General features: G+C 54.6%; 1 protein-coding gene across 1 annotated transcript; it reads left to right on the forward strand.

Moving 5' to 3' along the window:
- Positions 1–7,333: 7,333 nt before the first annotated feature.
- Positions 7,334–11,434, forward strand: LOC121287873 (basic proline-rich protein-like; the record flags this gene model as incomplete). Its single annotated transcript, XM_041205865.1, has 4 exons — positions 7,334–7,850; positions 8,535–9,041; positions 9,717–10,511; positions 10,917–11,434. Coding segments are annotated over 4 exons (2,337 nt in total), but the record flags the coding sequence as incomplete, so codon positions are not given.
- Positions 11,435–11,665: the final 231 nt, after the last annotated feature.

The raw sequence follows: 11,665 nt of genomic DNA on the forward strand, positions 1-11,665 counted from the left end.
CTGCAGTGAAGAGTGAGTCCAGAAGTCTGTGTTGCCTGCCTGGTGCCAGGGTTTGGCACATCTGCTCAGATCTGGAGAGGAACTTGGAGACGGAGGATCTAGTTGTCATGATCCATATACTAATGACATAGGCAGGACAAGGAAAGAGGTTCTACATAGTCAGCGTGAGGAGTTAGATACCAAATTAAGAAGCAGAACCTCAAATAATCTCTGGATTGTTACCTGAGCCACGTGTGTATTGGATTAGGCCAAATAAGATTAGAGAGATGAATGTTTGGCTCAAAAACTGGCATGGGAGAGGTGGGTTCCAGTTTGTGGGGCACTGGCACCAATACTGGGGAAAGTGGGGGCTATACTGTTGAGATGGTCTACACCTGAACCACCCTGGGATGAGTGTTCTTGCAATTTGCATTAACTAGGGAAGTAGACAGGGCTTTAAACTAAACAATGGGGTGAAAGGTCAAGCTTGGGTATATGTGGCAAATCAAGGGGTAGATTCAAGACAGGAGACCATAATAGTAACATGGGGAAATGAGGTTCAGAGAATAGCAGGAAGGGGCAGAGAGATAAAACTTAAGTATACACCAATAGTCAAGACTAGATGTTACAAAGATAACAAAAAAGACATAGCATTCATAACAAAGTAAATGAACTGATAGCATGCGTTGAAGTAAATAAATATGATCTGATAGCCATTATGGAGACATGGCTGCAGGATGACAAGGATTAGGTCCTGAATATTGAAGGATATATGACATTCAAGAAGAATAGGAAGCTAGGTGAAGGTGGAGGGGTAGCACTGTTGATCAAGGCTGGCATTTATGCAATAATTAGAGCTGACCTTGGTTCAGGAGTTCAGGATGTAGAATCGGTTTGGGTGAAGATGAGGAATAGTAGGGGAAAGAAGACATGAGTGGGAGTGGTCTTCATGCTGCTTAACAGTAACCACAATTTAGGACAAAGTATACATGAAGAAATATTGGGTGCTTGTGATAAAGGGGCAGCAGTAATCATGGGTGATTTTAGTCTACGTATAAATTGGAAAAATCAGATTGGCTGTGGTGACCTGGATGAGGAGTTCATAGAATGCTTTTGAGGTAGTTTATTAGAGCAGCACATTCTGGAACCAACCAGAGAGCAGCTTATATTGGTATTGTGTAATGTGACAGCATTAATTAATGACCGCAGAGCAAGGGCAACTCTAAGTGACCACGACCACAATATGATTAAACTTAACATCCAGTTTGAAAGGGAGAAAAGTTGTTCTAAGACTCGTATTTTAAACTTAAGTAAGGGCAACTATGTGTGCATGAAACCTGAGGTAGCTGAAGTGAACTAGGATGCTAGGTTAGAGGATGGATTAATAGAGAAAGAGTGGCAGATACTTAAGACGATATTTCAGAATACTCAGAATAAGTATATTCCTACCACAATGAAAAATTCTAAAGGAAAGACAAACCATCCGTGGTTAACTAAGGAAGTTAAGGAAAGCATAACACATAAGAAAAAAGCTTATAACTGCGCAAGGATGGATGGCAGGTCAGATAATTGGTCGGAATATGAAGAATGGCAGAGAATGACTAAAAGGTTAATTAGGAGCAAGAACTTAGGGTATGAGAGGAAGCTAGCTAGAAACGTAAAAACGGATAGCAAGAGTTTCTACTGGTATTTAAAAAGGAAAAGAGTAAATTAAGTGAGTGCTGGTCCCCTAAAGAGTGACAATAGGGAGTTAATGGGTGATAATAAGGAAATGTTGGATGAAATGAACAAATATTTTGCTGTCTTCACTACAGAAGTTGCAAAAAACATTCCAGTAGTAGCTGTAAATCAGAAGGTGGAAGGGAGAGGGGAACTTAGTGAAATTACAATCACTAGGGAAGCGGTACTGAGCAAACTGATGGAGCTGCAGGATGACCAGCCTCCGGGTCCTGATGGACTTCATCCTAAGGTCTTAAAAGAGGTGGCTAATGAGGTAGTAGGTACGTTGGTGTTAATTTTCCAAAATTCGCTAGATTCTGGAAATGTTCCATCAGACTGGAAAGTAGCAAATATAACCCCTCTATTCAAGAAGAGAGGGAGGCAGAAAACAAGAATCTATAGGCCAGTTAGCCAGACATCTGTCGTGGGGAAAGTGCTAGAATCAATCATTAAGGAGATTATAGCTGGGCACTTAGAAAATCTCAAGGTATGTGGTAATCAACAGGAAGTTTCCTTGCCCATGTTTGACCTGATGCCATGTGACTTCATGGGGTCCGGAAGTCATTGTTGAGGACTCTCAGGGCAATTCCCTCCCAACTGTATACCACTGTGCCAACATCTCTGCTGGGCCTGTCCTGGCCTGCTGGTGTGACAGGACATACCCAGGGATGGTGATAGTGGCATCTGGGATATTATATGTCAGGTATGATTGCATGAAGACGACTATGTCAGTCTGTTGCTTTACTAGTCTGTGAGACAGCTCTCCCAATTTTGGCACTGATTCATAAGGAGGACTTTGCAAGGTCAACAGAGCTGAGATTGCCATTTTTGTTTCCGGTGCCTAGGTCGATGCTGGGTGGTCCATCCAGTTTCATTCCTTTTTTGTGACTTTGTAGCAGTTTGTTACAACTGAGTGCTCACTAGGCCATTTAAGAGTCAAGAACATTGCTTTGGGTCTGGAGTCCAGACCAGGTTCCCTAAACAGCATTAGTGAACCAGATTGGGCTTGTGCAACAACTGACAATGGTCATGGTCATCATTAGACTTTTAATTCTAGCTTTTCATTGAATTCAAATTCCACCATCTGCCATGCTGGGATTCAAACCCAGACCCCAGAGCATTACCCATGGTCCCTGGATTACTAGTCCAGCTGCAATACCACTGTGCCATCGCCGCCCCCTAATTCATAAATCACAGGAAGGTACAGCAAATGATTAGGAAGGCAAATTGAATGTTGTCATTTATTGCAAGGGGAATGGAATATAAAATTAGGGGTGCTTTGCTACAGTTGTATAGCTTATTGGCTAGAAAACATTTGGAGCACTGTGTAGAATTTTGGCCTCCTTATTTAAGAAACAACATAATTGCATTAGACAGTCAGAGAAGGCTCACTCAACTGATTCCTGGAATGAAGGAGTTATCCTATGAGAAAAGATTGGAAAGGTTGGCCCAATACCCATTGGAGTTTAGTAGAATGAAAGATAATCTTTTTGAAACATATAAGATCCTGAGGGGACTTGACATGGTGGATGCTGCAAGAATGCTTCCCCTTATGGGAGATACTAGAACTAGGAGACACCATTTAAAAATAAGGGGTCTCCCAAGTTGGAGATGAGGAGACATTTTTTCCCTCAGAGGGCCATGAGCCTGTGGAACTCTCTACCCCAGAGAATGGTGGAGGCAGTGTCGTTGAATATTTTAAAGGCTGAATTAGATAGATTCTTGATTGACAAGGGGGTCAAAGGGTATGGGGGTAGGAGGAAAAGTGAAGTTGAGGCCACAATCACATCAGCCATGATCTTATTGAATGGTGGAGCAGGGTCGAGGAGCTAAATGGCTGTCTTCTGCTCCTAAATTCGTATGTTCGTATGTAACCTACGAGGCTACAGACCAATCGCTGGAAGTGGAATTAGGCTGGATGGTTCCTTGTCAGTCAACACAGATACAATGGACCAAATAGCCTCTCTCTATGCTGTAACTTTCTGACTCGAGTGCCAGGATATTTCAGGTGGCGGTTTCCCTTCCCGCCATCCGAGGAGTCGGCTGCAAACACATCCCAACCCGCACTGGCTGCCCCCAGGCGTTGCATGCCCCAAAGAGCATTAATTGGCTGAAGGTGGGACTTCTGTCCCTCAGCTGGGAGGTAGTCTTGCCTCAGAGAGCTGCTGGCCAACCTGATTAATTTCAGTGGGAGTAAAAGTGCATTTTGCCACAGCACCTCTGAGTGAGATTTCACACTGTCTCATCATTATTCCATAATTCCAATCTCATGAGAACCCGCCCTACTGAACCAGTCAAACATTTTTATTTTATAGTCCAATCTTCCCTCTCTCTCAGACAGAATATATTAATTTAAACAAAATTACTTGTTTTTACACAATTGGTAGTGATTGGGTCAAGATCGATCTAAACCATTTTCATCGAAATGTCCCCAGACAAAAAAGAGATGATTTATTTAACTTAGTTCCCAGAGAAGAAAGACCCCTCCACCCCTGCAATTCCTGCACCACCCAGCCCTGCACCTGTAGATCCTGCACCACCCAGACCCACACCTCCAAACCCTGCACCACACAGTCCTGCACCTGTAAATCCTGCACCACCCAGACCCACACCTCCAAACCCTGCACCACCCAGCCCTGCACCTGTAAATCCTGCACCACCCAGACCCACACCTCCAAACCCTGCACCACCCAGCCCTACACCTGTAAATCCTGCACCACCCAGCCCTGCACCTGTAGATCCTGCACCACCCAGCCCTGCACCTGTAGATCCTGCACCACCCAGCCCTGCACCTGTAGATCCTGCACCACACAGACCCACACCTCAAAACCCTGCACCACCCAGTCCTGCACCTGTAAATCCTACACCACCCAGCCCTGCACCTGTAGATCCTGCACCACCCAGCCCTGCACCTCCAAACCCTGCACCACCCAGACCCACACCTCCAAACTCTGCACCACCCAGCCCTGCAGCTGTAAATCCTGCAACACCCAGTCCTGCACCTGTAGATCCTGCACCACCCAACCCTGCACCTGTAAATCCTGCAACACCCAGTCCTGCACCTGTAGATCCTGCACCACCCAGCCCTGCACCTGTAAATCCTGCAACACCCAGTCCTGCACCTGTAGATCCTGCACCACCCAGCCCTGCACCTCCAAACCCTGCACCACCCAGACCCACACCTCCAAACTCTGCACCACCCAGCCCTGCACCTGTAGATCCTGCACCACCCAGCCCTGCACCTGTAGATCCTGCACCACCTAGTCCTGCACCTGTAGATCCTGCACCACCCAGTCCTGCACCTGTAGGTCCTGCACCACCCAGCCCTGCACCTGTAAATCCAACACCACCCAGCCCTGCACCTGTAGATCCCGCACCACCCAGCCCTGCACCTGTAGATCCTGCACCACCCAGACCCACACCTCCAAACCCTGCACCACCCAGACCCACACCTCCAAACCCTGCACCACCCAGACCTGCACCTGTAAATCCTGCACCACCCAGCCCTGCACCTCCAAACCCTGCACCACCCAGACCCACACCTCCAAACTCTGCACCACCCAGCCCAGCACCTGTAAATCCTGCAACACCCAGACCTGCACCTGTAAATCCTGCACCACCCAGACCCACACCTCCAAACCCTGCACCACCCAGCCCTGCACCTGTAAATCCTGCACCACCCAGCCCTGCACCTGTAGATCCTGCACCACCCAGCCCTGCACCTGTAGATCCTGCACCACCCAGCCCTGCACCTGTAGATCCTGCACCACCCAGACCCACACCTCAAAACCCTGCACCACCCAGCCCTGCACCTGTAAATCCTGCAGCACCCAGCCCTGCACCTGTAAATCCTGCACCACCCAGCCCTGCACCTGTAAATCCTGCACCACCCAGCCCTGCACCTGTAAATCCTGCAGCACCCAGCCCTGCACCTGTAGAAACTGCACCACCCAGCCCTGCACCTCCAAACCCTGCACCACCCAGCCCTGCACCTGTAAATCCTGCACCACCCAGCCCTGCACGTGTAAATCCTGCACCACCCAGCCCTGCACCTGTAGATCCTGCACCACCCAGCACTGCACCTGTAAATCCTGCACCACCCAGCCCTGCACCTGTAGATCCTGCACCACCCAGCCCTGCACCTCCAAATCCTGCACCACCCAGCCCTGCACCTGTAGATCCTGCACCACCCAGCCCTGCACCTCCAAACCCTGCACCACCCAGCCCTGCACCTGTAGATCCTGCACCATCCAGCCCTGCACCTGTAGATCCTGCAACACCCAGCCCTGCACCTGTAGATCCTGCACCACCCAGCCCTGCACCTGTAAATCCTGCAGCATCCAGCCCTGCACCTGTAAATCCTGCAACACCCAGCCCTGCACCTGTAAATCCTGCACTACCCGGACCCACACCTCCAAACCCTGCACCACCCAGTCCTGCACCTGTGAATCCTGCACCACCCAACCCTGCACCTGTAGATCCTGCACCACCCAGTCCTGCACCTGTAGATCCTGCACCACCCAGCCCTGCACCTGTAAATCCTGCAACACCCAGTCCTGCACCTGTAGATCCTGCACCACCCCGACCCACACCTCAAAACCCTGCACCACCCAGCCCTGCACCTGTAAATCCTGCAGCAGCCAGCCCTGCACCTGTAAATCCTGCACCACCCAGCCCTGCACCTGTAAATCCTGCACCACCCAGCCCTGCACCTGTAAATCCTGCAGCACCCAGCCCTGCACCTGTAGAAACTGCACCACCCAGCCCTGCACCTCCAAACCCTGCACCACCCAGCCCTGCACCTGTAAATCCTGCACCACCCAGCCCTGCACGTGTAAATCCTGCACCACCCAGCCCTGCACCTGTAGATCCTGCACCACCCAGCCCTGCACCTGTAGATCCTGCACCACCCAGCCCTGCACCTGTAGATCCTGCACCACCCAGCCCTGCACCTCCAAATCCTGCACCACCCAGCCCTGCACATGTAGATCGTGCACCACCCAGCCCTGCACCTCCAAACCCTGCACCACCCAGCCCTGCACCTGTAGATCCTGCACCACCCAGCCCTGCACCTGTAGATCCTGCAACACCCAGCCCTGCACCTGTAGATCCTGCACCACCCAGCCCTGCACCTGTAAATCCTGCAGCATCCAGCCCTGCACCTGTAAATCCTGCAACACCCAGCCCTGCACCTGTAAATCCTGCACTACCCGGACCCACACCTCCAAACCCTGCACCACCCAGTCCTGCACCTGTGTATCCTGCACCACCCAACCCTGCACCTGTAGATCCTGCACCACCCAGTCCTGCACCTGTAGATCCTGCACCACCCAGCCCTGCACCTGTAAATCCTGCAACACCCAGTCCTGCACCTGTAGATCCTGCACCACCCAGCCCTGCACCTCCAAACCCTGCACCACCCAGACCCACACCTCCAAACTCTGCACCACCCAGCCCTGCACCTGTAGATCCTGCACCACCCAGCCCTGCACCTGTAGATCCTGCACCACCCAGCCCTGTACCTGTAAATCCTGCACCACCCAGCCCTGCACCTGTAAATCCTGCACCACCCAGCCCTGCACCTGTAGATCCTGCACCACCCAGCCCTGCACCTGTAGATCCTGCATCACCCAGACCCACACCTCCAAACCCTGCACCACCCAGACCCACACCTCCAAACCCTGCACCACCCAGACCCACACCTCCAAACCCTGCACCACCCAGTCCTGCACCTGTAAATCCTGCACCACCCAGCCCTGCACCTCCAAACCCGGCACCACCCAGACCCACACCTCCAAACTCTGCACCACCCAGCCCTGCACCTGTAAATCCTGCACCACCCAGCCCTGCACCTGTAAATCCTGCACCACCCAGCCCTGCACCTGTAAATCCTGCACCACCCAGCCCTGCACCTGTAGATCCTGCACCACCCAGCCCTGCACCTCCAAACCCTGCACCACCCAGCCCTGCACCTGTAGATCCTGCACCACCCAGCCCTGCACCTGTAGATCCTGCACCACCCAGCCCTGCACCTCCAAATCCTGCACCACCCAGCCCTGCACCTCCAAATCCTGCACCACCCAGACCCACACCTCCAAACCCTGCACCACCCAGACCCACACCTCCAAACTCTGCACCACCCAGCCCTGCACATGTAGATCGTGCACCACCCAGCCCTGCACCTCCAAACCCTGCACCACCCAGCCCTGCACCTGTAGATCCTGCACCACCCAGCCCTGCACCTGTAGATCCTGCAACACCCAGCCCTGCACCTGTAGATCCTGCACCACCCAGCCCTGCACCTGTAAATCCTGCAGCATCCAGCCCTGCACCTGTAAATCCTGCAACACCCAGCCCTGCACCTGTAAATCCTGCACTACCCGGACCCACACCTCCAAACCCTGCACCACCCAGTCCTGCACCTGTGAATCCTGCACCACCCAACCCTGCACCTGTAGATCCTGCACCACCCAGTCCTGCACCTGTAGATCCTGCACCACCCAGCCCTGCACCTGTAAATCCTGCAACACCCAGTCCTGCACCTGTAGATCCTGCACCACCCAGCCCTGCACCTCCAAACCCTGCACCACCCAGACCCACACCTCCAAACTCTGCACCACCCAGCCCTGCACCTGTAGATCCTGCACCACCCAGCCCTGCACCTGTAGATCCTGCACCACCCAGCCCTGTACCTGTAAATCCTGCACCACCCAGCCCTGCACCTGTAAATCCTGCACCACCCAGCCCTGCACCTGTAGATCCTGCACCACCCAGCCCTGCACCTGTAGATCCTGCATCACCCAGACCCACACCTCCAAACCCTGCACCACCCAGACCCACACCTCCAAACCCTGCACCACCCAGACCCACACCTCCAAACCCTGCACCACCCAGTCCTGCACCTGTAAATCCTGCACCACCCAGCCCTGCACCTCCAAACCCGGCACCACCCAGACCCACACCTCCAAACTCTGCACCACCCAGCCCTGCACCTGTAAATCCTGCACCACCCAGCCCTGCACCTGTAAATCCTGCACCACCCAGCCCTGCACCTGTAAATCCTGCACCACCCAGCCCTGCACCTGTAGATCCTGCACCACCCAGCCCTGCACCTCCAAACCCTGCACCACCCAGCCCTGCACCTGTAGATCCTGCACCACCCAGCCCTGCACCTGTAGATCCTGCACCACCCAGCCCTGCACCTCCAAATCCTGCACCACCCAGCCCTGCACCTCCAAATCCTGCACCACCCAGACCCACACCTCCAAACCCTGCACCACCCAGACCCACACCTCCAAACTCTGCACCACCCAGCCCTGCACCTTTAAATCCTGCACCACCCAGCCCTGCACCTGTAGATCCTGCAGCACCCAGCCCTGCACCTGTAGATCCTGCAGCACCCAGCCCTGCACCTGTAAATCCTGCACCACCCAGACCCACACCTCCAAACCCTGCACCACCCAGACCCACACCTCCAAACTCTGCACCACCCAGCCCTGCACCTGTAAATCCTACACCACCCAGCCCTGCACCTGTAGATCCTGCACCACCCAGCCCTGCACATGTAGATCCTGCACCACCCAGTCCTGCACCTCCAAACCCTGCACCACCCAGCCCTGCACCTGTAGATCCTGCACCACCCAGCCCTGCACCTGTAGATCCTGCAACACCCAGCCCTGCACCTGTAGATCCTGCAGCACCCAGCCCTGCACCTGTAAATCCTGCAGCATCCAGCCCCGCACCTGTAAATCCTGCAACACCCAGCCCTGCACCTGTAAATCCTGCACTACCCGGACCCACACCTCCAAACCCTGCACCACCCAGTCCTGCACCTGTAAATCCTGCAGCACCCAACCCTGCACCTGTAGATCCTGCACCACCCAGCCCTGCATCTGTAGATCCTGCAGCACCCAGCCCTGCACCTGTAAATCCTGCACCACCCAACCCTGCACCTGTAAATCCTGCAGCACCCAGCCCTGCACCTGTAAATCCTGCACCACCCAACCCTGCACCTGTAGATCCTGCTCCACCCAGCCCTGCACCTCCAAACACTGCACCACCCAGCCCTGCACCTGTAAATCCTGCACCACCCAGCCCTGCACCTGTAAATCCTGCACCACCCAGCCCTGCACCTGTAAATCCTGCACCACCCAGCCCTGCACCTGTAAATCCTGCACCACCCAGCCCTGCACCTGTAAATCCTGCACCACCCAGCCCTGCACCTGTAAATCCTACACCACCCAGCCCTGCACCTGTAGATCCTGCACCACCCAGCCCTGCACCTGTAGATCCTGCACCACCCAGCCCTGCACCTGTAGATCCTGCACCACCCAGCCCTGCACCTGTAGATCCTGCACCACCCAGCCCTGCACCTCCAAATCCTGCACCACCCAGCCCTGCACCTCCAAATCCTGCACCACCCAGACCCACACCTCCAAACCCTGCACCACCCAGACCCACACCTCCAAACTCTGCAACACCCAGCCCTGCACCTTTAAATCCTGCACCACCCAGCCCTGCACCTGTAGATCCTGCAGCACCCAGCCCTGCACCTGTAGATCCTGCAGCACCCAGCCCTGCACCTGTAAATCCTGCACCACCCAGACCCACACCTCCAAACCCTGCACCACCCAGACCCACACCTCCAAACTCTGCACCACCCAGCCCTGCACCTGTAAATCCTACACCACCCAGCCCTGCACCTGTAGATCCTGCACCACCCAGCCCTGCACCTGTAGATCCTGCACCACCCAGCCCTGCACCTCCAAACCCTGCACCACCCAGCCCTGCACCTGTAGATCCTGCACCACCCAGCCCTGCACCTGTAGATCCTGCAACACCCAGCCCTGCACCTGTAGATCCTGCAGCACCCAGCCCTGCACCTGTAAATCCTGCAGCATCCAGCCCTGCACCTGTAAATCCTGCAACACCCAGCCCTGCACCTGTAAATCCTGCACTACCCGGACCCACACCTCCAAACCCTGCACCACCCAGTCCTGCACCTGTAAATCCTGCACCACCCAACCCTGCACCTGTAGATCCTGCACCACCCAGTCCTGCACCTGTAGATCCTGCACCACCCAGCCCTGCACCTGTAAATCCTGCAACACCCAGTCCTGCACCTGTAGATCCTGCACCACCCAGCCCTGCACCTCCAAACCCTGCACCACCCAGACCCACACCTCCAAACTCTGCACCACCCAGCCCTGCACCTGTAGATCCTGCACCACCCAGCCCTGCACCTGTAAATCCTGCACCACCCAGCCCTGCACCTGTAGATCCTGCACCACCCAGTCCTGCACCTGTAGATCCTGCACCACCCAGTCCTGCACCTGTAGATCCTGCACCACCCAGCCCTGCACCTGTAAATCCTGCACCACCCAGCCCTGCACCTGTAGATCCTGCACCACCCAGCCCTGCACCTGTAGATCCTGCACCACCCAGACCCACACCTCCAAACCCTGCACCACCCAGACCCACACCTCCAAACCCTGCACCACCCAGACCCACACCTCCAAACCCTGCACCACCCAGTCCTGCACCTGTAAATCCTGCACCACCCAGCCCTGCACCTCCAAACCCTGCACCACCCAGACCCACACCTCCAAACTCTGCAGCACCCAGCCCTGCACCTGTAAATCCTGCAACACCCAGTCCTGCACCTGTAAATCCTGCACCACCCAGCCCAGCACCTCCAAACTCTGCACCACCCAGCCCTGCACCTGTAAATCCTGCACCACCCAGCCCTGCACCTGTAAATCCTGCAGCACCCAGCCCTGCACCTGTAGATCCTGCACCACCCAGCCCTGCACCTCCAAACCCTGCACCACCCAGCCCTGCACCTGTAAATCCTGCACCACCCAGACCCACACCTCCAAACTCTGCACCACCCAGCCCTGCACCTGTAGATCCTGCAGCACCCAGCCCTGCACCTGTAGATCCTGCAGCACCCAGCCCTGCACCTGTA

This window comes from Carcharodon carcharias, chromosome 15 (assembly GCF_017639515.1).
Source record: "Carcharodon carcharias isolate sCarCar2 chromosome 15, sCarCar2.pri, whole genome shotgun sequence".
Classification (NCBI taxonomy): Eukaryota; Metazoa; Chordata; class Chondrichthyes; order Lamniformes; family Lamnidae; genus Carcharodon; species Carcharodon carcharias.